The sequence below is a fragment of the Anser anser genome (assembly GCF_964211835.1).
Source record: "Anser anser genome assembly, chromosome: 7".
NCBI classification, from domain to species: domain Eukaryota; kingdom Metazoa; phylum Chordata; class Aves; order Anseriformes; family Anatidae; genus Anser; species Anser anser.
The window spans coordinates 31,089,437-31,115,369 of NC_139727.1; the positions used below are offsets into that span (position 1 = coordinate 31,089,437).

The 25,933-nt window shown below is 45.5% G+C and overlaps 1 protein-coding gene across 17 annotated transcripts in view; it reads left to right on the plus strand.

Moving 5' to 3' along the window:
* The window catches only part of RBM20 (RNA binding motif protein 20), a 125,225-nt gene that overhangs the window by 77,397 nt on the left and 21,895 nt on the right, over positions 1 to 25,933 (plus strand). For 16 of the 17 annotated variants that reach the window (XM_083843191.1, XM_083843192.1, XM_083843176.1 and 13 more), the window contains one exon: positions 23,492 to 24,632. In XM_083843191.1, the coding sequence (XP_083699317.1) occupies positions 23,492 to 24,632 (1,141 nt within the window). Of the gene's footprint in view, positions 1 to 5,579; positions 5,596 to 23,491; positions 24,633 to 25,933 lie in introns of those variants that run through there. The other variant, XM_083843184.1, reaches the window with a different exon arrangement.

Consider the following 25,933-nt stretch of genomic DNA (forward strand, 5'->3'; position numbering starts at 1 on the left):
AGCCTTGAAAGTAGGTTCCTATCAGCTACTGCCCTCCTACGTGTAACAAGGAGCCTTTTGAACTTATCTCATGCACTTTTTGCCATGATATGCGACCTGTTACTGCAACACAAATCTCTACTTAGTACATAACTGACCAGGCTTCTGAGCACTTTTATCTCCAGCTGAGGCCGCAGTTTTTTTCACATGGATCAGGAACCAGCCCTTCGGACTGCTGAATTCCTGCCCTACTCCCGAGTCAGCTGCCTTCCTCCTTATACCTTCCCCTTACACCTTCCCCTTACACCTGTTGTACTCTGTGCTCAGCTTCCTGGCTTTTTCCTTCCTTTTGCTAGATGAGTTCCTGTAAAGCTGCAGTAAATTCTGATAGCAATAATGCTAACTATAGCAGGAAGGAACACAAATACATCCCTAGTGTTAAAGAGGATTTCTTTCTCACTTTTCCAAGACTCTGTTACAGAGAGGTAACTTTTTAAATTCTGTAGAAAAAGAAAATTGCATTTCTCTCCTCTTACCCCTTCAGTGATCTTGTATTATCATGGCTCTAGCAGTTCACTGTGGTTAGAGAACATTTCCACAGGGATAAAATGTCCGTTTTCTAGCTGAAGCCATGCCCATCGTTTGTAGTGTTGTGTGATGTGGTTGTGCTATTTGTAGTCTGGAAAAAAGCATGTTATAAAAGCATATATAAAGCATGTTAATGAAAATCCCACTACTTCTACAAAACAGATCCTGGGAGACTAATGAAGTATTCAGATCGTGGTGAATGATGGTGTGTGAAAAGGCGGATTTTCTGGCTCAGTGTTAGGAGGTCTGTTCAGCTTTATCATTGTTAAGGCTTTTAGCTGTGGCATTAGGGTTTAGGGGGAAACTATAGAGTAACTATTACATTATTAAAATATTTCGCTCCTAGTCTATCAAAAGAACAACTCGGGACGCCAACAGTAAATAAGTTCCTAAGATAATGGCAGGGCTCTTGTGCTTTCAGGTTATACATGAACAAGACGTACCAGAAATAGTTGTTCCAGGACATGGAATAATTTTTGCTGGACTACTCCTAATGCTTCTCCAAAGTGACAGATACTTCTAATGGCATTTGGGTTTTCACATTCAAAAGAGTGGTGTGAAACGTGTTCCTGTGGGAGGGGGTTCTTACAGCACGAGAGCCCTTCTGCTCCTCTCGTCTCCCTTGCTGTGAGCCCCGCTGCCGTCATACCTGCGGGTCCCCCGGAGCATATCGAGTGTCGCAGCATCCAGATGTATAAGTGGGGCGAGGATTCTTCCCTCGGTGGAATTTGGCTTTTTGGCAGGCGCTATAGGCAGACAGGTGTGGGCAACTTTGGAGCTGGCTTTAGGTCCGCTACTTGATAGGGCTGCTAATGAGCTGTTTTATGCTTCCTTGCTGTAGTGGATGATGTTGTAATTCCGAGGATGGGCTCGGGTTTCCTTTTGGGAGTATTGTCCGCAGCTCCTCAAGAGATCTCTGCGCAGGATCTTTCATGGAGCTGTAGTTAAAATCTTTTCTGATGCTCACATATAGTTATTCTTTTAATAAATTGGAGTGCCCACCCAGATGCTGGTATGCTCGAGCATAATGCGCTGAATTATTTTCTTCATGCCTGACGGGAAGGAATTCCACAGCATAATCGACTGCACAGGATGCCGGTGCAAATGGTGAAATGTCCTTTTAGAGTCAGAGACACAGCGCGAGAGGGGCCGCAATGAGCCTGTCTGAGGTTTACCAGATCCTGCAGCTCGGGAGGTGTGGGAGCTCTCTGACTGCACACAGTACCTGTAGCTGAAAACGAGCTGGGGGAGCAAAGTAAGCATCCTCCTTGGGTCTTCAGCAGTTTACAGTGATCTTGTCTTGGAGTTTATTTTGAATACATACTTGAGAATTCAATTAAAATGAGGAAGTCTTTCTTGATGTACGTATATCTTAATCATAAATCAGAAGATACACCTGAATTAGTTCTATGTAATTCTCGAAGAATCATGATGGCTTTAGTTGGTTTTAGTCTATCACTGTGCGCTTGTTCATGTGCAAATTTTGGACTGAATTTTGTATTGTAAATGCACTGAGGCTCCTGTGTGAGCATCAGTGGTGTCTCCTCAGATCTCAGATATGTTACAGCAAATTCCCAGCAGAGGCTGAGCCTGTACTGCTGAGATCGATGAGTATTTCGTCTTCGGCCAAGACAAGTGGTAGGGCAAGAATTCAGCCTGCAATGCTTTCTGTATTTACTTTTATTTTCTAGTTGAAAGCTATGACAAAACATTAGACATTAAATTTTAACTGAAACGCAGCTTTAGAAATAAATCCTAGATTTTGCACATGAGGCCTAGGGAAACCTTTATAACCATTTTTTCTTATTTTTGTTAACCATTTTTTGCTCTTATATTCATTGGCATTTTTAAAGGAGATGGACTGTTACTTTCAAGGGAATAGACTATGTTTTGTTTGCAACTTTTTACAGGGTTCCCCAGGTGTCTGCTGTGGATTTGTTCACAACAGCTTTCTGTACACTTAAGAACTTCCCAAGTGCTCTTTTAAAGCAAGTAACCATGTTCAGATGGTATCATTCCTGCATGACATTGTCTGCATTGCCTGCAAGCTGTGATCTAATTCTCTTGCAGTTACAAGCTGAGGCCACCAGTATGTAAAGGTGAGCACATGGGAGGAGGTTGACTTCATACGCATCCTTCTCTTGACATATGCTACAATTTTGAAATGATGTCTGAAATATCTTTGAGTATCTCGGAGTGGTTCCCCACAGCTCTGCTTCTCTGTTTGTGATTATTTGGCCATTTGCTTTCTGACACTGGGGAGAAGGGAAATATTAGTTGAGGGAATTTGAGATGGAGGGAAAAGGGTCCTTGAATTTCAATGCACTTGTACTTGTGAGGAGCAGGTGGAATCCCAAGCTGATAAAGTGAGAAAGAAAAGAGCGTTGCCAATGCTGTGAAGGGTTTGAAGGTGAGGACTAAGATCGTATCCTTCACGCCCCGGGAATTACTCAGCTATTAGAAGAGGGGGGGACATATGTGCTGCAACTCTGTTATGGGTTGAAGGGGTTGGGGCCATGCAAACGATATGAAGGGATGGGTGTCCCATTAATTGAGACAGGTGATGCGGGTTAAGTTCTAGCTGTAGTTTGAAAGGAAAAGGCTGTGGATAGAGAAGTAGCAAAATGTGATGGGTTGGAAGGGACCTTAAAGATCATCGAGTTCCAACCCCCTGCCATGGGCAGGGATGCCAACCACCCGATCAGGTTGCCCAGGGCCTCATGAGTCAATTCATCTGTCCTTAGCTTGGTCGAGAGAATGCAAGAACGGTTTTATTTTTTATTTTTTGTTTTGGTTTGCTTTTGGTTTTGATAGCTTGAGAAAGTTTTATTGCACAGGCTGACCATGAGGCTCCTATTGGGTTTCTAACATTCTGAAGTTGGACATCCCCATCTAGTGGTTGTTCCATCTCCGTTCACATAGTAATTGTCTGCGAAGAAAGATGCACACCTTGCATGCACACCCAGCAGAAACCAGTTGTAGCTCCCTGTTGTCTTGATGTTTTTCTTATTTAAGTCTTACACTGCTGTGAATACAGAACAAAATATTTACAAAATTTTTCTAAAAGGAAAATCAGCATTTTTAACCGTGTTTTTTTGTAATTCCTATTACAAAAATTTGCAATTTTGTACTTTGTAATTTTGTATTACAAAAATTTGTGATTTTTTACGCTTTCTATGTGGAAAATAAATTGCAGCTATATTGGAGGGAATTATTTTACCACTGCTTATGACACATCAAATGCTCATGAAAATGTTTTTCATCATGACCAGATGCAGACTGAGAAAGTAAAGCAGGATGTTTGTTAGTTAACAACAAAGGGACAAAAAGAACAGGTTACCACACAGTACAGTGCTTTGTGAATTAAATTATTACATTAAAGTAAAAAATCAGTGGGGCCTTGTAGCATACGTAACAATGCAGCATCGTATTTCTACCGCCCTCTGTGACCTTTTGGAGAAAAACCTAATTCTTTGTTTTCTTTGCTGCAGTCCTGCTCCCTGCAGGTTTCAGCCCGCCTTTGGGGTTTTGGCCCGTGCTGCTGATGGAGCTGGTGTTTGGCTGAGTCAGGAGCAGTTTGAGGTCGGTGTTTGGGGTTTGTCCTGGTGGGTGCAGCCCTGGTGCCCCCCCCCAATTCCAGCAGAAATAGTGCCCACACACACGGGGCTGTCTCGACCCAAGGCAGGGAGATGTTTTTAGCGCTGCTCAGGACTGGAAAGGGAAACGAGGAGGGCAACACCCTTGTTACACAAAACAGTGAGCGTGTGCCAGGCTGGATGTGACAAACCCAGCTCCTTCCTTGCACTGTGCTTTCTCTGCCACGGGTGTGTTACTCGTGGTGTCCCCCGGGCACCGGGACGTGGCTAAAGACGGCTCCAGCACGTGCTGGGAGGCTGGGTCCCGGCACGGAGCCGCTGTGCTGGGAGGACACGGGGTGCCCTGGGCTCGGGGTCCCACCTCTGCAGGAAGCGCCTCCTTTTCCTTCCTCCTGCTGTCGTAAGCACTCACAGTGGGAACTCTCGGCTTGGTGATAAAATCCTTGGATGCAGAGCCAGTGTTTTCAGCCTCTAAGTAATTAATTTATCTCTAACTGACTTGTGCAGGAAGGTAATTGCATCCATGTGGACAGAGCTATGTTACAGGCACTAATCCTGCAGGCAAAGAAATCTCTCGTGGATTTCACTGCATGAACTGCGACAAAATTTTGTATTTCTTGGTCTTTCTCTTAACACCTTTGCTTCTCTTGTTGAGGACCCTTTTGATTTCTCTACACAGATACGTTTTCAGAGGCTGCAAGGTTACCTATTTGATCCCTGTCCCTCACTAATCCTCGCGAGGGCCAGCCAGCGTTTGCTGTGTGCCAGGTAATGCCGAGCTGAGCCGGGCGCACAGCCCCCTGGCAGGTTGGGGTGGCATTAGCCACCCAGCTTCCCGCGTGCGGCACCAGGGCCTGTCACCACACCTGCGAATAAGTGCGTTCCTACTGGGTAAACTGAGCGCTCGGGTTCTCCATCTGAAAATCTTGCTTGGTTCTTGAATGTCAGGGAAAAAAAATTGCCTGGTGGCATCTCTGGTTGCTGGTCAGCAGCTCGGGCACACGGAGGAGGAGAAGGCTGCTGCTCGGCCCTGGGCATCCCCAGCAGCGCGTGGCCGTGCCCAGCCTGCAGCCTGTAGGTTGCACCCAGTGGGTCACTCGCCTGTATTTCTTGTTCGAGGTGCTGGTGCAAATATTCAGGTGGAATTCTGAGAACTTCCCACTTTTCCATCTTCCTCAAACGACTATTTTAATGTTTCATATATATTCATTTTTCATAAGATCTTTTTAGTGGAAGTGCCCTGCCCAGGCACTTTCTGTTCCCATAGCAGAGGCAGAACTGGTTCCACAGCAATAATAAGCATCTGATTTTTTTTTATTATTATTATTATTTTCTGTTCTTTTTTTTTTTTTCTTCCAGCTGTTAGAAACCAAAAAGCCATTGGGTGGCAGTATCAGCCAGTGAGCATCTCAATTAATTGCTGAGCTAAATGGTAAGAAAGATTTGAAACGACAAGTTTAAGTGTCTTTATATGGAAAGATGAATCAGTTTGTATTTGAAGAGGCTTTCTTTAAGGCCAGACATATGTTCTGAAAAAAATCTATGTGTCTCTATGTATCTATATAGATATATAGATATTTTTTCTTTTTTAGAAAGGCAGCAATAACAAAGCAATCAACTTTTGGGAAGGTAGTTACTACTATTGCAGTTAGTAATGAAACAACTGAGGGTTTTTTTTGAAGGACTTGTCAGTAAAGAGTCAGCTGGTGGCATTGCTTTGTTGTTAAATTAGTTATTCTGATTCGCAGAGCTTAGACCTGACCTTCTGTTTTTACATGGTAACCTTTGGATAAATTTCTTCAAAAGCAGAAGTCTTCATTTGTCATCTCAAGGGTTTCTTTTCTTTTCAAAGCCCCCGTGAGTGGAGTACAAAGCTAACTAGATGCTAAGGATAAGAGAAACTGCTGTACAGGAGCTGTGTGCGTTGCGCTGTGAGCCTTTCGCTTGTGCTCACACAGGGGCTGCTTGAGCTCAGTGTTCCTGAGCTCTGCACGCACATCAGAGTCACAGCATCTGAGCTTCACATCATGACTTTGTATCGCCTTTTATTCTTTTATTTAGTTAATATAACACTCATGTGTACAGCTTTATGACTGAAAATAGTACTTGTGATGACCAACAGTTTAATTCTCCATTTAGAGGCAGCAGACTTAAAGAATCACTATATTTGTAATGATGTAAAAGTTTCCAGATTGGCTAGGAGTGGCCCCTTCAGGCTCTATTTCTAGCTACGTTTGTGTTTTCTGTAATGGTTATTTTTGTAGTGGTGTATCATGTCAGCTCAATTATAGACATTTTCACAGATCTGCTGTTCTCTACATTCATGTTAACTCTCAGCACTCTCGTTCTATGTTCAGACTGGCAAGATCATGAAAACCACAGGCAAATTTTGACTTGTTCCTAATATCCTTTACTTCCCAAACCCCATCCAGACAGGAACGTTTTGTGTGGTACCAAAAAAAGCTGCACGATCATGTTGTTCCTGTCTTGCTTTCAAGCGCACCAGATAATGCCACTTGTTTAAGCTTAGTCACGTCTGGGGGAATGTCAGAAGTCTGCATCACATGAGCTCCTGCTCAGATTTCCCAGCCTGTATCAGCATGTTTTCCTTCACAGAAGCGGGGTAGGGATGTTATTAAAATGGCTCATCCTATGTGTTAGTATTGATATTTAAACCTTAGTCTTGTGATTTTCATGCAGCATTTCACCTTTGTATTCTGCTGCTTTATGTGAAAATACTTTTTTTTTTTTTTGTTGTTGTTTTTTCCCTTAAGGTGGGCATTTCAGGAGGAAGAACACACATTCTAACCAGTCACCCTGCTTGCATTCCAGCTGGCGTCTTCACTTTCTGCTCAGCCCCAGACTTACCACCTCTGAGCAGCTTTGAGCCTGCCTTTGGCTTCTTTTTCAATATGTCGTTCCTCTCGCTGTGTGATCTGTTTGTAGACCTGGTGTTCCTTGTTCCCTTCCCTCCTTGGATCAGGAGGCCAGGAGGGCTGTCAGCATGTCCTCGCTCATGCTCCAGACCTGCAGCCTTCCCCAGCGGGATGGTGCTGTGCCCGGGACAGGGGAAGCACCCGCTATGCTCTGTTTTTGTTCCCTACTGCCTCTGCGGTGCCTGTGATAAACGCACCACATACAGAACCCGAGATGTTCCAGGCTGGGCAGCTCTTTGAGCCTTTCCTTTCCAGCATTGCTTTCTGAAGCTCGAGAGCCACAGCACTCAGCCCACCGGCTGTGCAAAGCCTGCAGAGAACGGGAGATGAGGAGCCCCGAAGGCCGGCAGCACGCAGGTGCTGGGACATCGTTCACCTTGCTCACAACAGGTTTTTATCCAGGACGCTCGCTGCGTCTGACTGCTCTGCCCCAGGGGAAGGTGCTGGCCCCGTTCCCAGATCCTGGTTCAAGTCAGAAGTTGGTTGGCATTGCCTCCCAAGAGCCGAAGTGTGTGCTCTGCCCGTCCCGTGCCCCCGGTCCGCCCCCCCCGGCCTCCATGCGTACGGAGCTGGCGGCCCCGCGCGTGCCCTTGTAGGGAAGGGTGACACTATCTTGTTGACATCAGCTAATCCAGCCAGGCATGCGGAGGGGCAGCAGAATGTGATGCTCACATGTAGGGTGGCAGATGGCACTCGGGACTGGCTGTCTCCATCACACCCGCCGACACGGACATACAAGACAGGAAAAGACCTTTTTAGCGTAGCTCTGCACGCCCTACAGAGCTACCGAAGGGCTGGGCTCTGGTAATCTCATGTACTGAGCCACACTCATCCCTAGAGGATTGTTTCCCCGTGTGATAATGAACCACTGCATTCGCCATGGGCTGCAGTACAAAAAGCAGTAGGAATGAGAGAAAAGAAGGAAAAAGAACACGAAGGAAAAAGAGCATAAAAGCAGGTAACTATCCTCTGCCTGCACATGGGAGCAAGCCCTTAGAAGTGCAGGATGACGCAGATGTCTCATCCAGTTACGCTGAGGGGGTGCCTCGACCCTCACAAAACTGGATTTTACAGCTCTGAGGCCGGAGAACAGTGGCTGACCCTGGCAGCAGAAGCACGCTGCAGCCTGGATAATTTTTATCAGCAGCTATCTGCTGTTGCCAGTCTCTGAAGCTTTCCTCTTTGCAGACGTCCAAGCAACTAACTTAAAAATAAGTTAGCAGTTCTGATACGGGCCTGTTTTATTACCTACCCAACAGCAGCCGCACCCATAAACATAGAAGACCATGACAAGGTTTGATTGATTTCTTGGTCATTTTGAAATGTATTTCTGAATTCTGGGTGGCTTTGCTTGTGGTCCTTCAAAAATGTCGATGTCTAAGCACCCAAAAATTTTGGAGTCACAGTACTTCTGTGGGGTATTTTCAGTCTTTATTAGATAAGATGAGAAGACAGACCTTCAGTGTTCCTGTCTGTCTCAAGCTGTGAATGAAGTCTGTTTCCAGTCCCGTTAAGGAAGCCGGTTTGCTGTCCTGACCAAATCGGGCTGTGATGCTGGCTGCAAAGAAGATCGTAGCTGGGTTGGCTTTTTAATCACCTTTTTCAAATATTGCTGTATGGAGAAGAGTAGGAGCTCAGGAGGAGTGTGACTGGTAAAAGCAAAAAAAAAGTATGTGAAATTTTCTGCATGAAATACGAAGACGGTTTCTTTATGTCTTCTTTCTTGAGGGAAGAAAATACCGCTCCGTTAATATTAAATTTTAAAACTTGGGATGGATTTAACAAGCTTGTTTAGAAGAGCTTATTTGATTGTTAGAAATTCTTACAGGGGATCCAACCGCAGTTGTGTTTGCCAGCACCCCGTTCCTTGGGGTGTGACAGAAAGCAGGGCTACACAGCGCGTTTGTGTGGAGTCCAGAGGGAAGCTGCCTCCTACCCAACCCGGAGGTGGCGGCTTATGCCAAGAGGTTTGCAGGCTCGTGCTCCATCCAGGCTTCGGGATGGGTTGTTTGTTCAGTAATCTTCTCTGAGTGGGGATGCTCCCATATCTGGAGTTCTCTTTCCAATTTTTTTTTTTTTTGAATTCTGCTGTTTAAATATTCAAATCGATCCGTCACAACCCCGCTTGGCTTACATCGATGCATCTGACTTTTCAGGATGTTTTCCAAATGACGTACTGATGGGTTTGTGTAACATTAATACTGCGATCCAGAAACTCCATAGACAAGGGCAGAATTTGATTCTTTGGTGTGTGTGCTCAATTTTTTAAAAAAAGAGAGATTTTTAAATCCATTAAGATATCAGAGTCTAGAGGTTATGCTAAGGAATTTATATGAAGAGATTGACCTCTGAATTAGAAAGTTGTGCCAAAAACAACCCCTTAAGTAGAGTGTAAGAGAGCAAAATTTCCTGAAAAGCTGCACTGCAGTGCTCAGCTCTTCATCAGATGTATTATTGCCTTTGACTTGATGGTTTCACACTATGTGTGCCATCTGCTCGGCTAAAATTTGTTCTCAGCTGCATTACTTCATTCTTGCGTTATTTTTTTTCGTGATACAAATGGTCTGAATGATTTTTTTTTTTTTTCCATACCTTCACTAATATTCAGGGGCAGCCAGTGAGCCTTTCTAGTCTCCCCAGCGCCTGGAAGGACGCTATCACCTTACCAGAGGGCGCTGGGCAGGTGGGAGCCCATGCGTGTGCCCACACTGCGGGCATCGAGGCCAGCACGTTGTTCCTATCTGAGAACAATGGAGAGGCTCCCAGCTGAAACGTAACCAGCTGAGGGACTTCACAGTCTCACATTTCTCTCTCAATGGGATTTGCTTCCACAAGTAACGTTTATTTTTGGTTGCTTTTAGTTAAGGTAGCAAAGGGACTGGAAAGGCGTGTTATAATGCATGTTACCTAATTCATTCTGGTCTTTCTGTAGGGGAAAGACCAGAATAAATTTATATATATTTTTTTTTTAATTACTTTTTTTTTTTTTTTAGTTCTTTTTCTCCCAGCTCAGCAGATAGAGGGGGCAAGGGCATGCCACAGGAATGAGATTTGCCCAATTGCCTGGAACATTGTTGGTTTGGGGCAAGTTCTTTCCCTGGGTGTGAAGCGAAACACAAGTACCCGATGACAGACGAAAATGCAGGTTAGGGAAAACTAAGAGAGAGGAGGGAGTGAATCTTTACCCTCTCTGGAGAGATCAGAGAGCGTGCAGCCTGCCTGCTAGGCAGCATTTTCTGAAATCGAGTCACCCGTGTTACTCGCCTCGCTCTCCTTCGTTGTTTGCTGCCCTGGCTGGGTGGAAAACAGGCAAGCCCTCCTGCTGACCCGGGCAGGGCCCGGTGCCGAGCCATATGCAGGCAGCGCAAGGATTAGCTCCGCGCCCGGCCGGAAAGGTCTCGCCGCCGTTCCCAGGCTGAGCTTGCCATATGTGTTTCACGTGGCTGTCCTGCGGTTTGCATGAAATGGGGAGTTCAGCTTCGAGTGCGAGTTGGTTTGTGTTTCCTCATTCTGTTTAATGTAACACAGATGCAGAGGACAGCGTGAGGGCGCCTGTTGCGGAGGGGAGATGCAGCAGGCTTTAGAAAAGCCCCGTAGGTTTTGCTAATTCCTTCTCCTTCCCTCGAATTTTCCGCTGCTTCCTGATGGGAGTCGCATGTGGGAAGGAACACCCTTGGACCACCTGTTAAGTGCCTTCCCCCCTTCAGTCACAGGCTTTGCCATCTCTTAAAGATATGGCAAAAAAGATATTCTCATTTGGAGAAAGGCCAGAAACTTGTACAGCAGTTTTCTCCTCTGGAGAGGTGGGGAGAGCGCTCTGATGTGGCACCTGAAGGAAGAAGGGAGGACAGAAAGGAAATTAGAAAGCCTGGACAGAGAACCCTGGGGGCTCCCCTTTGTCCCTTCGTGCAAGTGTGAAGTCTTGCAGTGGTTTCTTCTGCAGATGGACCGTACAGAAAGCCCCTGCGACTGCTAAGTGTTCCCAAGACTAATGCTATTAATTGTACCAAGCAAGTTTAGTAAGCTTTTGCCGTGTCCGAGGTTAGTTGAGCAGCTAGCTGAACAGCCGTAAAGAGGGAGGCCTGACTGGCTACAGGGGCTACGCACCTCTAGCTTCTTAACCGAAGTGTGTGCTGTGGTGTGTTAAAAGCAGAGGCAGAACAATAGCGCTTTTTGTATCCAATCTTTGCATTTTCTGTTAATCCTTGAATAACGTGAAATACGGGAAGGATCAGTAATTTTGACATCCAGAAGTAAACTCTGAAATATTTAGGTTTAGGAAGGTGAAAACTCATTCTTGAAATGCTTTGGTTTAACGTGGCAGGGACGGCAGCGGGCAGGGACCGGCCGAGCCGCCTTGCCCAGCCCCGCAGGAAGGCTGTGAGGTCCTGCGCTGCCTCTCGCCCGGCTTTAATCGCAGCGGAGCGTGTGGCACAGGTCAGCCTTCATGTGTGGTGGGGGCAGCGGATTAGCACTCAGCCATGAATTTCCTTTACTGAGTTTCTGTTGGCTGTTTCTGAGAAGGCAGACAGCTGATTTTAGCAATAGCGTTATCCCAAAGACCAGTACTGCCTTTCCTCAAAGCCTCCACTGCCCTTGGGAGGCAGCAAGTCTTCCCGCAAATCGCTCAGGGGTTAAAACACAAAGTATGGAGTGTGCATTTTTAGAAATTGCAATTTCGTGTTAAAACTTTATCTGGATAACGCTCATTGCTTTCCGGAGCAAAGGCTTGTGCTGTAGCAGCCAGTCCCTCTCACTGTTCGTTAGCGTAGCTCATTTTTTCCGCAGTTCGCCTAATTAGACTGTGACCCTCTCCCCAGTAGGATCCCATGGCTTTACACTGTGCTGAAACAGGGTTTTGGTGCTGAAATGTGGAGAGACCGGGACCATATGGCATAAACATCAACTGATATTGTTTGCCATCCACACTTGCTGCGTGTAATGCAACAAGAATGGTTCCCGGCAGCCACGTGACCGCCTTCCAGTCCTCCATTTGGGCTGGGTTGGCTTTCCCTTTTCTTTTTTTTTTTTTTTTTTTTTTCCATTCCTAAAGTTGTGACTTTCTGGAAGGAAGCTTGTAACTAGACGGCACGCAGGGAGCAGGTAGAATGTCAATGGGATGTTATCGGGAGGCATGTGCGTAACGCGGACATCGGCTCCCGGCCCCGCTTCCTCCGCACCCGCGCGCTGCCGCCCGCAGCCTTACATGTCGCAGAAAGGTAAGATGTACGCTAATTTGCCAAGCCGAGCGTGGGCTCGTAGTCACCTTTAAAACTCAGTTTTAAAGCACGGCGCCTTCCGTAACAAAGCGAAACAGGCAGGCGTACGTAGCTCTGGCTGCGACGGCTAACTTTGATTTCAAATTAATGATTTGATCTGTTTCGTGCAGTAGCTCGTACTGCTTAGCTTTTCGTAACACCAGAGCTTTTATCCTTTAAAAGACATTCCATGCTGAATTGGATCCTATTGATTTTCCATGGTTAACCACCCTGTAATAAGCCTCAAAGTCACTGCGAGTAGACAAAAAGCAGAATTACGTTAATGTCATTTACGACCAGTGGGCAGAAGTTATTTCCAAAAGTTAAAGGAAGTCAAAATACCAAAGTATTCTAAAGATGGTTGAATTTGGAAATGTGTTCATAAGTTTGCGGACAGAGTTCCTTGGATTAGAAAGAAGAAAGAATCAGAGCTATATTGTTAATGGCATTATTATTATTATTTTTAATTGCTACATCATACATCAAGACAGCTTTTATTTTCAAAAAATAAAAGCTTGGAGATGAATAAGATAATTTTAATGAAAATCAGCACATTTATTTATTTATTTACTTATTTATTTAGCGAGTAGCGATCACAACTTTCTTGGGCATCTTTTCAGACTGGAAACAAAACTGAGTCCAAGCCCCTGAGTGTTACGAGATTAAAAGATACATCAGTGAGCACAAGGTGTGACATCTCATGTGCAGGCCAGCAGAATGAATTAGAACCTGTTTTACCTTAGTCATACAGGCTGATTAGTCATACAGACTGCAGCTACTGAGCAGAGCACATGCAGCGAAGTAAAAATAGACAAAATCAGCACACTAATGGGAATAATTCCCTGCTTACCCAAAGAGCAGAGGCTGGCTGTTTGTATTGACAGTTTTGTCAGTGGAGCTGGGCAAATGACCAGCTGAGTGTAGTGGACGGGTTAATATCTTCACACTTTTTCTTTCCTCACAGCTGCCACATGTGGTGCTCTGAAACCTGATATTTTTCATCAAAAACCGATTCCTATTTTCCGTCCTAGTATACTAATCAATTTTACCGTGCAGCGCTCGAAGCACATTGACTGTCAGTTACTCCTAATTAATGCTGAAGGCAGACAAAAAGGGAGAATACAATAACTGACGTTATTTAATATAAGATGCCTACCCCAATTTTGCTTCCTTTGTGGAAAGCTCTTTTGGTCCTTGTTCAAGATTTAAGCGCTGGCCTGTTTTATGTTTTCTTTCAGAGGGTTGATTGAATGGCAGTTTATTATTCAGGACAATAAATTAAACTTCTCAAAGCCAGAGAGTTCCAGCACTTCTGGCACAGGCTGTTTTCTGCCAGAAGGAACACACTCAGGTCTGATTCATACCAACTGTTGCTTTTTAATGTAAGAAAAATAAATAAAGATTCACATTAAAAGATTCACATTAAAATTTCTTTAGCGCAGAAATTTGGACGCGTTAAAGAAAAGGCAAACAACGTTCGGTGCAAAACAGATAACGAAAGCTTCCAGGCCAAACTGTGCCGCGTGTTACTTGTGTGTAACAGTACGAACATTAGGGCCTAGCATTACAGTCTGATTTCAAAGAGCTCATGAAAAGAGGGCATTCTTTGATGTTTTGTTCAAATTGAACATAACCAAGAGGGGACACGGAAGCATTGCTCTGGCTGCTCCGAAATCAGGAAAGGCTTTGCAGCTCGCTTCAGTAACAGCTGAGTTAGGTCTGTGTGTGTCTCTGCGTTTCATAAGGTTCGTGTATAAAGAATATGTGTCAGTGATGCTTGTGGGTATATAAACAACAGGAATTTCTGACATGTGTTTTAAAAATTGTAAACTGGGAAACTGCAAAATAGGCCCGAGTATGTACCTGAGTGATCTTTATTTTAGGAAATCGGCAGAGGTTCTGCTTTTCTATTCAGAATTCTGATTAATAAATAAATGAAAACCTCCCTTATTACTGTAGATTTCCTCCTTTAAGTAGGAAAGGAAATATCTGTCGTAAAGTAAATCACGTTGGACGCTTCAGATGAGAGTTCTTGCAGCGTTCCTCCTTGGGCAGCCTGGTGCTGCGGTGCTCAGTGCCACGCAGTGTTCAGACACCTTCTGGAGGAGGTGGTGGTAACAGAATAATTACGAAGCGATTGTAGTGCTCCGGTGTGACTTTTAGTCGCAGGCTGTCGCTTTTCGGCTGGCCTACGGTGCAAACAGGAGAGCTCAGATTTGCTTGTGATTTCTGTAGCCTGTGCTGCTCTCATTAGGAGAGCTGACCGCTGCTCCAGAGACTTAATTAGAGACATAATTTACTAATAATTTTTTTCATTGAACTTTTCAAACATATCATTAGAATAATATATATAAAATATATAATAAATGCATGAAAAGGTGAGTCGTAATATTTTATTTTTTCCCACAAATGACTATCCTTTCTCTGAACACAAATGAAACTACTTTGAAGTAAAAATCCTTCTTAGTACTTCAGCATTTCAGCAGTTATATGTCATTTTCTTGTCTACAAACCGAAGACATTCCTTCTGTAAAAGGGCTTTTATATTGTCTTATATTACTGTGAAATAGATACGGGTTATTCAAATGAGAAATTATCTGCCTACCACATTACGCTTCCTACTTTCTACATACAAATGAAAACTGCTTTGCCTCCAGGCAGTGTGAGATATTGATATGCTCAAACTTATTATTTTTGTAGTGGTTAACAATACCCCGTGGAAAACACATTAGCAGAAGGTACGGTGAGATATTACTGTAATATCTTTTCTAGTAAGTACTATATGCCAAGGACTATTTTCCTGTTGGGCATTTGTCCTTTGTGCCTGTGTAAAAAGCCTTTGAAGGGTTTCTGACTTGATTTTTTTTTTTTTTTGAGGCTGATTTTTCATTTTTTCCCTTTAATTACAAGGAGCTTTCCAGATCATTTCTCCTGCTTGCAAGGGCAGCTCGGAGCGCCGCTGGGAGCCCTGAGCCATGGGGAAGCAGCGGGTGCTGCTGCCCCTAGCTTGGGTGTTGCTGGAGCCGCTCACCCCGTTACCCGTTTCTGCCAACACTAACCCCTGTCCCGGCCTCTCCACTAGCTCTGTGGGTCTACGTTACCATTTTTTATCCTGCTTTTCCACTCCCCAAAGCCTTCCCTGCCCCTCACCCTCCAACAAGCCCCTGGCTCTGCACTTCTCCTTGGGTGGGAGCCGATGGGGGCTCGGGCACGGCACAGGCAACTGCCTGCTGAAGTTATGGGGAAACCCCAGTTCCCCTTCTTACGGGGGCACTGCTGTGAGCGTCTGGCCTGGGGACTTTGCACCATGAGGGTGTTTGAAGCCTAGAAGATGAGGATTGTTGCAGGAAAGGCACTGGGGAGGCAGGCGAAGGCAGCCTGTTCCTGCCAGACCCGTGCAGCTTGCCCGCAAAGTTTATAAAGCTGTGGCACAACTTCTGTGCCAGGTCAGAGCTTTGCAGTGTGTTGCGGGGGGCACCGATCTGCTACTATAGCTATTTCTGACAATTTTTAGCACATATTTAAAATGAAGTTTTTAAACAAATTTCCTTTGAGTTCAATGCATGAAGAATTACGTTTACTTGGGAAGCGCTTGCAGATAGACGGCTGCAGTGTAGCTAAGCGAATTTGTATGGCCCAATACAGAAGTTTAAAATGTAAAGCAGTGTTCCTGTGTGCACACTAATCCTCAGAGCCCTTGACTTACCGTGGCATGTCATCAAAACCAGACACCATTTAAACGTTCTGGAACAATAACTTGCCCGGCTTCTGAAAATCCTTCCCTGTAACCTTGGGTTTAGGTGGTCGATGTGCTAGTTCCGTACGTCTTTTATTTGAAAGTTGTTGAACTTTCCTGAATTAAATATTTATGGAGAGATGTGTTGCAGGAAGGAAAGCAGAAATATGCCCAATATACAAACTGGACTTCCACACAATAGAAGACACATTCTCAGGGTGAAATGTGTACCAAGTAACAGTATGCAATAAAGGAGAGAGGAAGCATGAAGGACACTGCAAAATTCAAGGACACCTGGTTTTGTTCTCATGTTGCGAGTGTGGATTGTTGTCTATGGCATTGGCTTTGGCATTTGAAAGTGTCTAAATCCAACAGAAAAGAAACCAGAATGTATAGTTGATTTTAAACAGTAGTGGAAGACGTCTCTCCCAGAAATATAGAGCATGAGTTGTCAATAAGAAATCACTAGAGATCCAGCTTTTTTTTTTTCTTGAAACTGCAAATAGGGCAGTTGGTTTTTTTTGTTTTTTTTTTTTTTTAAAAAAAAGCCATGAATACCATGTGGTACCTTCAGCACACACAGCAGACCAGCCAGGTGGAAGAGAGGTCCCTTCATTACTAGTGTTTGGAGAGAAGAAGGCAAAATGCATCATGGTTCCCTTCTTGGGAACTGTCTTTAGTCTGTCTGACACTTTCATTAATGACTTGGGTGAACAAAACACCCATTATATCTGCAGCTATTGCCAAGAGGAGAGGATTTACAAGTGCTCTAGAGGCAGCACAGGAATCCAGAGTAATCCCAACAAACCGGATCTGGCATAACCTGGATGCAATATTGGTGAGGGTGATGTGAAATGCTGATATGAAAAATCCACTGGACTGTAAAAAGGAGAAAGGACTGAGCTGGCCATCCCTGTGTGGAAAGTGAGACCAGCCAAGTTTCAGTGATCCCTCCAAACAGCCATCTCTGGTTCCCACGTGGGCAACAGCTCTTCAGGAACGAGCTGTGCTGTGCTGTTAGGAGGGAAAGCAATTGCACTGGGCATTGCAAACGAGCGTAATACGGGAGATGTGCAAAGAAAGAAGTTGGGGTGGACATAGGGAAGGCATGACGGTGGCTGCAGGAAAGCAGGAGAAACCCTTCTTGGTGTGCGTTGGATGACTGAGCAGAGAGCTGCTGTAGATTTTAAGAGGAGCTTTCTAAGAGTAAGAGGAGTCGGGCAATGAATTGTCCCTGGAGGTTGTGAGGTCTCCTCCAAGGAAGGTTCCCAAGAGTAGATTGAATGAGCACGTCAAGAGTCGTTGAATTCAGCCTGATGCCACCTCAGGAGTTAGTTTAGCCGTCCTCTTAAGATCTCATCCATGATCACAACCATTACTCAAGATGTAGCTGCTGTGTTTGCCCCTGTATCGTGTCCCTTTACCAGTGGAACTGCCTGACTTCTCTGCATATAAACAAACATAGGGGACGTTTTGGGTGAAAATTTCAAACGAGTCCAAAGGACTCTTGGTAGGAGTCAGGCACTTAACTCCTAGCTTTGTAAACCTCGAGCTTAGCAGCTCTGTGGTAACATTTTACATTTCATCTTCCAGCTAACTGTTAGGTCAGATGCTTGTCCAGATAATAGAGTTTACCACTGCCAAACATATGCAAAACTCTCTTGGCACAGTGCATGTATACATTGGCCAGAGTTTTATTTTAGTCCCTCAGCAGTATAATGGAGGACTTTAAAAGTCATTATTTGGGATAAGAAGGGTTTTACTTGTAGCTTATACACGTATTAAAGTAGCTTAGGGTTTTTAGTGCTCCCTATCATTAGCTGAACTTACTGGGAAACACGATATTTTTTTAATCAACTATAACAGGAACTCAGCAAAAAAAAAATTCTGCTGCAGATGATTTCAGAACTTAAATTCTAAAAGTGGAGGGTTTTTCTCCTTTCAGCAGATTTTTGAAGCTTTTATGACCAAGAAAGTAATTTCACTTAAAAAACAAACAAACAACAACAAAAAAACTTCTTATGGAGACACAGAGAGAGAAATTTAGTATCAGCCAGATGCAATCGACGGCATAGAAAAATGTACCTGTGTCTACTTTTTAACCAGTGTACCAGACTTTATTGATGTAAGTGTTGGTTTTATTCAACAAGAAAAAAATGAACTTAAGCCCTGTGTTCTTAGTGGGATCCACAAAACAACATAAAATATTGTTATAATAATTAGTTATTTTAATAATTAACATATGCTGTTGAGATTGCTAAGCTTTGTCTTTACTTTTACTGGCATTTGAAATACTGCTTTGCAATTCCATTGAATTCAAGGGGCTAAATTCTGTCCTCAGATACAAACATATAATATCACAGAAGTCAAATTGTGCATTTTTTAATTGAAGGCTAGGTTTGCCCCTAATATTTTTCAGCTTCACACATATAGCAATTGATTTTTTTAAGTTTTTTTGTTTTGCTCTTTTAGTGCAGCAGCAATTGCTTTGGGTGAGTTTAAAGAAGGCAGCCCTGTGTGTTTTGAATAAATGATACATTGCAGGAAAGGGATGTTCACACATCTGCATAACAGAATATAATTGATTTTGTGTTTGAATAATTAGAAAATGGTGCTCTTTGATGTGTCCAGGAGTCCCAGATTAAAAATTCAGTTTTCTAACTGTAAGAAAAATTGATTCGGAAAGAGTTTGAATGGATGAAAAACAGCATGCTGTTGCAAACGTGCTTTAAATCTAATACTAGGCTAACGAAGATTAGGCATACATTTAGAACAGTTAGATATCTTCAGATCCTGCACCATTTTAATTCTGAAATCAACACAATAATAGAAAAAGTACATGTTTCAAATTATTCCGCAGTGAAAAATATTAACAACTATATCTATCAAAAATGTTGACAAGTAGATATAATTATGCATAAAGGCAAGTGTCATGGCAGAAGGAATGCAAAACCTTAGATGTGCAAGTTTCATGGCAAACGCAAGAAAAAATCTGCACAGCTCTGAATTAGTCATTTTTTGAAGAATTCAAATTCATTCCCTATGCAGCAGTTCAAATATTTCTCAGTTTAAATACTTCCTAAATACATAGCTGTAACTAAGATCATAACTTTATTAGTTTGTATTTTAAAAAATTATTCCTTTGTTTTGGAAGGTGCCAGGCAGCACTTTAACATCCTTAATTTTGTCATTTGAAAATCATAGAAATCTAGCTGTGGGTTGTCAGCCTGTTCTAATAGATGTGTTTCTTGCTCGGCCTTTTCATCACTCCTGTAGCCAGGATTACTCAAATAATCCAGCAGTCTAGATACCTTACCTCCGACACCGTGTGTTGCTCAATGTTCTTGGATGCTAAAAACATAATAAGGATTACAGGGGCAGCAGATGGGCAGAATTTATTTATAGCAATGGGGTCTTGCCAACATTTGCAATTTCGTTACGAATACTGCAGTAGGTGAAGCACCTCTTCAACTCCTAGCTCCTAGAGCTGGGGGAAAACTTGCCTGGTTTATGGCTTTCTTCGTGGAAACTTTACAGCAGTGCTCCTGGCTGTGAGATATTTTAGAAAAGAAAGATTATCTCTGGCTTTCCTAGCTGTGCAGCAGAGGTACTTGTGTAGCCCAGCTGTGCACTTAATGTTAAATAAATTAACGAAGAGAACAACTCCTGTTTACTTTTTACAGTATGACCTTACAATCAGGAATGTTTTGCAAGGGATCAAGCTAACTTTGGCTGATGCGGGCTAATTCCCTGAGCACTCAGTGGAGAGCAAGAAGTTCATTCAGCTGCTTTGAATCATCTTGCAGCAGGACCCCCCACGAGCAGCCAGGGCTGCATTTTGGTAACCTGAGGACGAGCTGGGGTGGGACGTGTGTGTGTATGAGAGGTGGATGGCCGCACAAAATGCCTTAGCTGAGCCCCATCTTCACTTGATGCTTGCAGTTTCCAATGGTTTAGTAAATATGTAACAGGATTATTTGCAAAGTGATGTTATCAAGTATATAATAGAATGATTGTAGAACAGAAAGGGAAAGATTTTTAAAGCTCCGCATGCTGCTCCTGCATATCTCTTACAGCCTGTATTTCATAACAGAACAGAAATCTTTAAATGTGGATGCTATTCTAAGAGATGCTTTACACACAGCCCTCTTCCCAACCTCCCATCTGCATATCTGTTTTTCCCACTGCCCCATGACCATGCCCTTCCTTCTTTGGCTTGATTAGATGATAAAATATTCAGTTTCTACTGTGCGAGGATAAAGCCTGCAACCTGAAGCACCCTGAAATCTGGAAATGCAAACCAGACAGCTGAATTTTGAAGCTGTTGCCGTTCCCAAACCTATCAGTGCATGGGAATGACCCTCCTCGCTAATTCTGTCCCCCTGCAAATGGCTCAGGGGCTGCAGCTTCTCCTTACAGCATTTGCTTTTCTCCAGGTAAGGCAGCTCCTTGTAGTCCCTGGCTCCCCACCGCCAGCCCATGGGCAGGGTCTGAACCCAGCGGGTATGGGCAGTGGGGTGGGTGCTGCCCTGCTCCTCAGCCCTAAATCTTTCAGCCCAAGCTGGCTGGAGGCTGTCCTGCTGTGCAGCTGTGCTGGGCACCCCTGCTCTGCCTGCCCCCGCTGCCCAGAAATGATTTCAGGGCTGGGGAGGCAGCAAACTGCTGGGCATTCCCAACTGGAGGTGCTGTGGCAGGGCACTGCTTATGTGCTGGGGTGGGTTGTAGGGACATACAAGGCAGGCAGATATAGTCAGACAAAATACAAGAACAGCAATTCTGAGGGAGCTTCAGGGCTTGCAGCAACAGTGTGAGAGTTGTGGTTCCCCTGGGAGGGACCTGTGCCCACATCCCGCAGGTAACTGCGAGAGCTTGCAAGTGGCTGCAGCTGTTGGGATGTGCACACTGCTGCACGGGCTTGCAGCATGGCACAATTAGGCTGCTGGGAACAGCATTCATCCACGGCCAACATTACATGCTGGCTCTTCTTTTTCTTTTAGGGCCACCAGGCAGTTCTTATTTGCATGCTCTATAAAACTTTTGAAAACATTTTACAGCTTGCTTAACGTACAAAAGGTACAAGCAGCTATAAAATGAAACAGTAGCTCTGACTGTGGTGAGTGCCGCGCAGCACATCGTAAACCAGGACGGTCCAGATGCTGGAGGCACAGAAAACACAGCCCGGGCACAGGGCTGCGCCACGTTCCCCAGCCTTAATTCCAGCACGCATGCTGGTGTGGGATCCTCCGCTCGCTGAGCCCCTGTGGGGCTTCTCAGCAGCTTCTGTGGGTCCTCAGCTTGCAGGCTGGGGGTTCTGCGAACCTCTGTGTTGTTTTGACTGGAGTTGCACGCTGACTTTCATCCATAACCAAATTTACAGCAAACTGTATTATAAATGCAAGTCCGAGAGCGAGGGATGGAAACCGTGCAGGAAAACAAAAGGCACCTCAGCACTGAAGCGCGCTGGTGTCAGCTTGTGCTGGCAGGGAATCTCGTCATGACATAATGATGCACTTATCCAAACAGCGTTTTGTATTTTTGGAGACAGATGTGCCGTGCAGTTGCTAGTGGAAGTTAAATGTTAAATATGAAACCCATTCATTTTCTCTTAGTCATACTTTGGATTTAAGCAGATGTTTTCCTAATTTGTGGTTTTCAAATGTAGCATGCTGACAAGACATTTATCATTAAGTACAGCTTCATCCATGCAGTTTAGCAAATTGGCCAATTATTAACAGTGAGTGTTGCATGGCGGTTGATGCGTAGCTCCTGCTGCTTTGAAAGGCCTAAATTGAAACTCAATACATTTTTACAATATAAATTAATTGAGCTTTGGACCACATCCCTGTTGTTGGAGTGCTCTCCGCTCTCATTTTCAGAATGAGCAGCCATTTGTAATGTGTTGAGTAGCTGTGCCATCTGTGAGCAGGGGCTCCTGCTGGTGTAAGAAGTGAGGGCTAACATTTTTTCTGGTATGGGTGTGAAAATGGCTGCTGGTATCCAAGTGCAGGCAGCATGACTTACAGGGGGAGCGTGGCCACGGGACAGTTTACGCGCACACACACACCAGGCTGGCTCTGCCACGGGTGATGCTGGAAGTATACCAGAAGGATGCAGGGGGGCAGTAAAAGCAGGGTGGGTACAGCTGCCTGGAAGCTAGTGTTGCCTAATATTTTCCATTATAACATTTTACTTGTTTATGAATTCGCTAGTCTTTACCCATTTGGGATGATTTTTCCTCCTGTTTTCTGTTGACAGGGTTTCATGTGGCAGGGAGAGGGTTGCTGGTGGTGGTGTGAGCTGGGGAGATCTCCCAAAGGTGTTTCCCAACACCAGGAACCACCGTATGCCTGAAAGTATCATCTCCTATTTTCTTAGTTCTGGAATTCAAGCATAACAATTTAGTTATCATTTTATTTATCCTATGTACAAGGCTTAAGGGACAACACTCAATGCACCTGTAATTTCTAGAAAGTATAAAGACCTTGATTTTCACCAGCTGACGCTGCAGAAATTTTGCCTTACATTCCAGTTGAACTATGAATTCTCTTTAGGATGGTTTGTTCATAGTCCTTGTTGCTGCCATTTCTGATTTTATGGCTTTTGAAGTAGCTGCACAAGCTCTGATGCAAAGATTTTTCTTCACATTCCCAACATTTGTTTCTGCTCTGACTTTCCAGCAAATCGTATGGTTTTTTTCCTCCTGTACATTCCCATCTGCCCAACAGGGAAGCTATGTATTTTGTTACAGAACAGGCTGCCATGTAATTAAATGAGAGTTGTAAATAATTTTAAAAAAATGTGTTATGTATTGCATCTTCCTTAATGCCACCAGCTTTGCTAGCTGTGTAGTACTTATCGGGTTGGCTTTATGTCCCATCTGATGTCCTTTTCTTCACTTCTCCCTGCTTTGTGGGAAGAGGTGGTGCTGGGTCCTACTGAGCATAACAGTAACACCACAAAATCCACAAACACCACTGGGAGGTTGAAAATTGCATGAAAAGGGCAGGGGGGTGGGAGGGAACAGAGTTTCGGGGATGGTCTGGGATAGTTTATGTTGCCTCTGCTCCTGGTTTGCATTATGGGTGTGAATCCCATGGATACTTAAAGTGAGCTGAAGGTTTGATCCAGAGAGTCAGTGACGAATGAAATGAGGGTTTTCAAGAGAGATCTCTGATATACTTGTCTTCCTCATAACTTTTTGATTGAAACGGACCTGGCAGCAGAGGTTTAAGCAAAGACGATGGGTTATGGCTGCATTGCCAGCCACCACCTTGCTCTCCCTGGGTTTAGACGAGTAAATCTCTGAGTGACTGCTTGCCCCATGCCAGGCTGTAGCAGGAGGCAAGAGCAGCTCGATTTCGGGTGAATTCAGCTAACCCATGTCCTGACCCCTTGCAGCGCTGCCAAGCTCCTGGAGAAGAGCCCATTCTCCGTCGGCACCCCGAGCCCCCTGCTCCCCTCGCCGGCCAGCCTGCAGCTGGCCCAGCTCCAGGCGCAGCTCACGCTGCACCGGCTGAAGTTGGCTCAGACCGCCGTCACCAACAACCCGGCCGCCGCCACCGTCCTCAACCAGGTGCTCTCCAAAGTGGCCATGTCCCAGCCGCTCTTCAACCAGCTGAGGCACCCCTCCGTGATGAACGCCCCGCCGGGACACACGGCCGGGGGCCCTCCGCCGGGGCCCGGCATCGCTAGCACGAGGTTCCCCTCCGGCGGCATCGCCTTCCCTGCACAGAGCCCTGCCTTGGCCACGCCGGGGGGCGGCCTGGGGCCCGTGCAGGCCCAGGCCCCCAACACCATCGTCATGAGTCCCTTCGGAGGCGTCATGGCTCCCACCTCTGGCCAGCAGCCCGTGGTCGTGGGTCTCAACAAGGCGGGACCCTCCGCTGCAGCCGCCGCAGCAGCGGGGGGGTTTTATGAGTACAACAAGCAAAATGTCGCCGCCCCACAAGCCTACACCTCGGAGGGGGATCCGCCTGGCCAGCATGGCTTCCCCTCGGCAGCGGGGGCTCGCTATGAGGTGCCGTTCAGCGCTGCCGGCCCGCTGAAGCACGAGGCGCCGGCGGGGTTCCAGAAGGAGGCCTTCGGGGCGGCGCCGTCCTTCCCCAGCGACCCGCACACCAGTGCTCATCCAAAGGGAGATCCCGGCCCCATCTTGCATGGCACTGGTACAAGCAACCAGTGGGAAAATATCCCTAATTTCTCCGGCCAAAACAAGCCTGACCTCCTGCCCAGCGACAGCATGTGGCCATCAGCAAGCCAGCAGCCGTATGAAATAAGAAACGAGCTGTACAACCCCGAAGAACCGACACCTGACACAAAGTTTAGCGCGGCCGCGGCCCCGGCGTTCGGCAGGCTCAACAATAGCAAGCAGAGCTTCGGCAGCCCCCGGGTGAGGCAGAATGAGGAGCTGAGCGCCGGCGCGCCCGAGCTGCCCATGCGGCCGCTGCAGCCCCACGAGCTGAACGACTTCCACGGCGCGGCCCCCCTCCACTTCCCCCATGTCTGCGCCCTCTGCGACAAGAAGATCTTTGATCTGAAGGTGAGTGGTTTTATTGCACGCAGGGGCATGGCTCGGACACGCGGTGTTTGAAGGGGTGCCCTGTCTGTCTGTGTGTCTGTCTGGTGATTTATCTGGCTGCCTGTCCAGCTCTAGGCGTAGCTGTGTCCGTCAGCCAAGTCAGCCTCAATCACTGTGGAGGTACCCGGAGAGGAATACAGACAGAGTTTCATAGGCCTGGCTTGCAGCATCGTAAATCTGTTTTGTGGAAATTACTGGGGTTTCAGGAACTGTTTTTGTTCCGCATTTCACTGTGAAAATGTGAGGGGGAGCACATGTGCGTGCGCAGCAGTCTGTCGCTGGGAGATTATAGTCCCGGCGTGAGAAATGCCAGATCCAGGCTCAAGTTGTTGCTCATCTCTGATGGGTGCAATTCAAGGGGAGGAGGAGCTTGAACCTGATTTCCCCCCTTCGCTCCCCTCTTCTCCTCCCAGTACTGTAATTGCACATCTGCAGTTTTGTCTGGCTCTCTTTCTCTTTGTGTTTTTGATCCCAAAGCCTTCCCGATAAAAGCTGTGTGGAAACTTGATTAAACAAAATAGCACTTTTTCATAAAATGACTTTGCTAGTTTCTCTTTTGGGATGTCCTCCGCCTCCTAGTAGCTCTAAGGAAAATTTAGATCTCATTGTCCCAGTGGCTTTGGCCTGGGAGCAAGAAGCTACCCAGCATTTCAGGTACAGACCGTGCTGCCAGTTCTTATCTGTCATGGGCCCAGCCAGCTTTTCTTGGCCATGTTTATACTGTCAGAGGAGCCTTCAATTCAAACCGACCCTTGAGCAGAGACTTCCTGGTTGTCCAGCAAGCCTGTGTGCTAGATCACGTTATAGGTCAGCTCTGGAGACAGCTATGTACGTAGCCCACTGCTGCCCATGGGCTCTGCCTGGGGTTGTTTTTGCCTGGTGAGCCCAGCTCCACAAGTTGTTGTGGCCTTTTCCATCACATCGCAGGACCAGCACCTAATGGCAAAGGCATGTGTTTTCATGCTGATGGTGGCCTGACAAAAATATTACAACAGGAACAGTGGCCAGCAAATGAAATAGTAGCTGATATGTACATGCCTTGTGGCTTTGGGATATTTGAATGCATTTGCTTTTTCGTGTTTCTCTTTTAGTCTTTGAGCAGCTGCTCGCAAGAGGGTTTGCTATGGCTACTGCAGCTACAGGATTGGTCTGAACTATCCCCCATCTAGGGCATGCTGGGCATTTCTTTTTTTCTTTAACATTTAATAAGTGTGGGTAGATGTCATTGCAATGAGTTTTAGTTGATCTGTTCATTGGTGTTT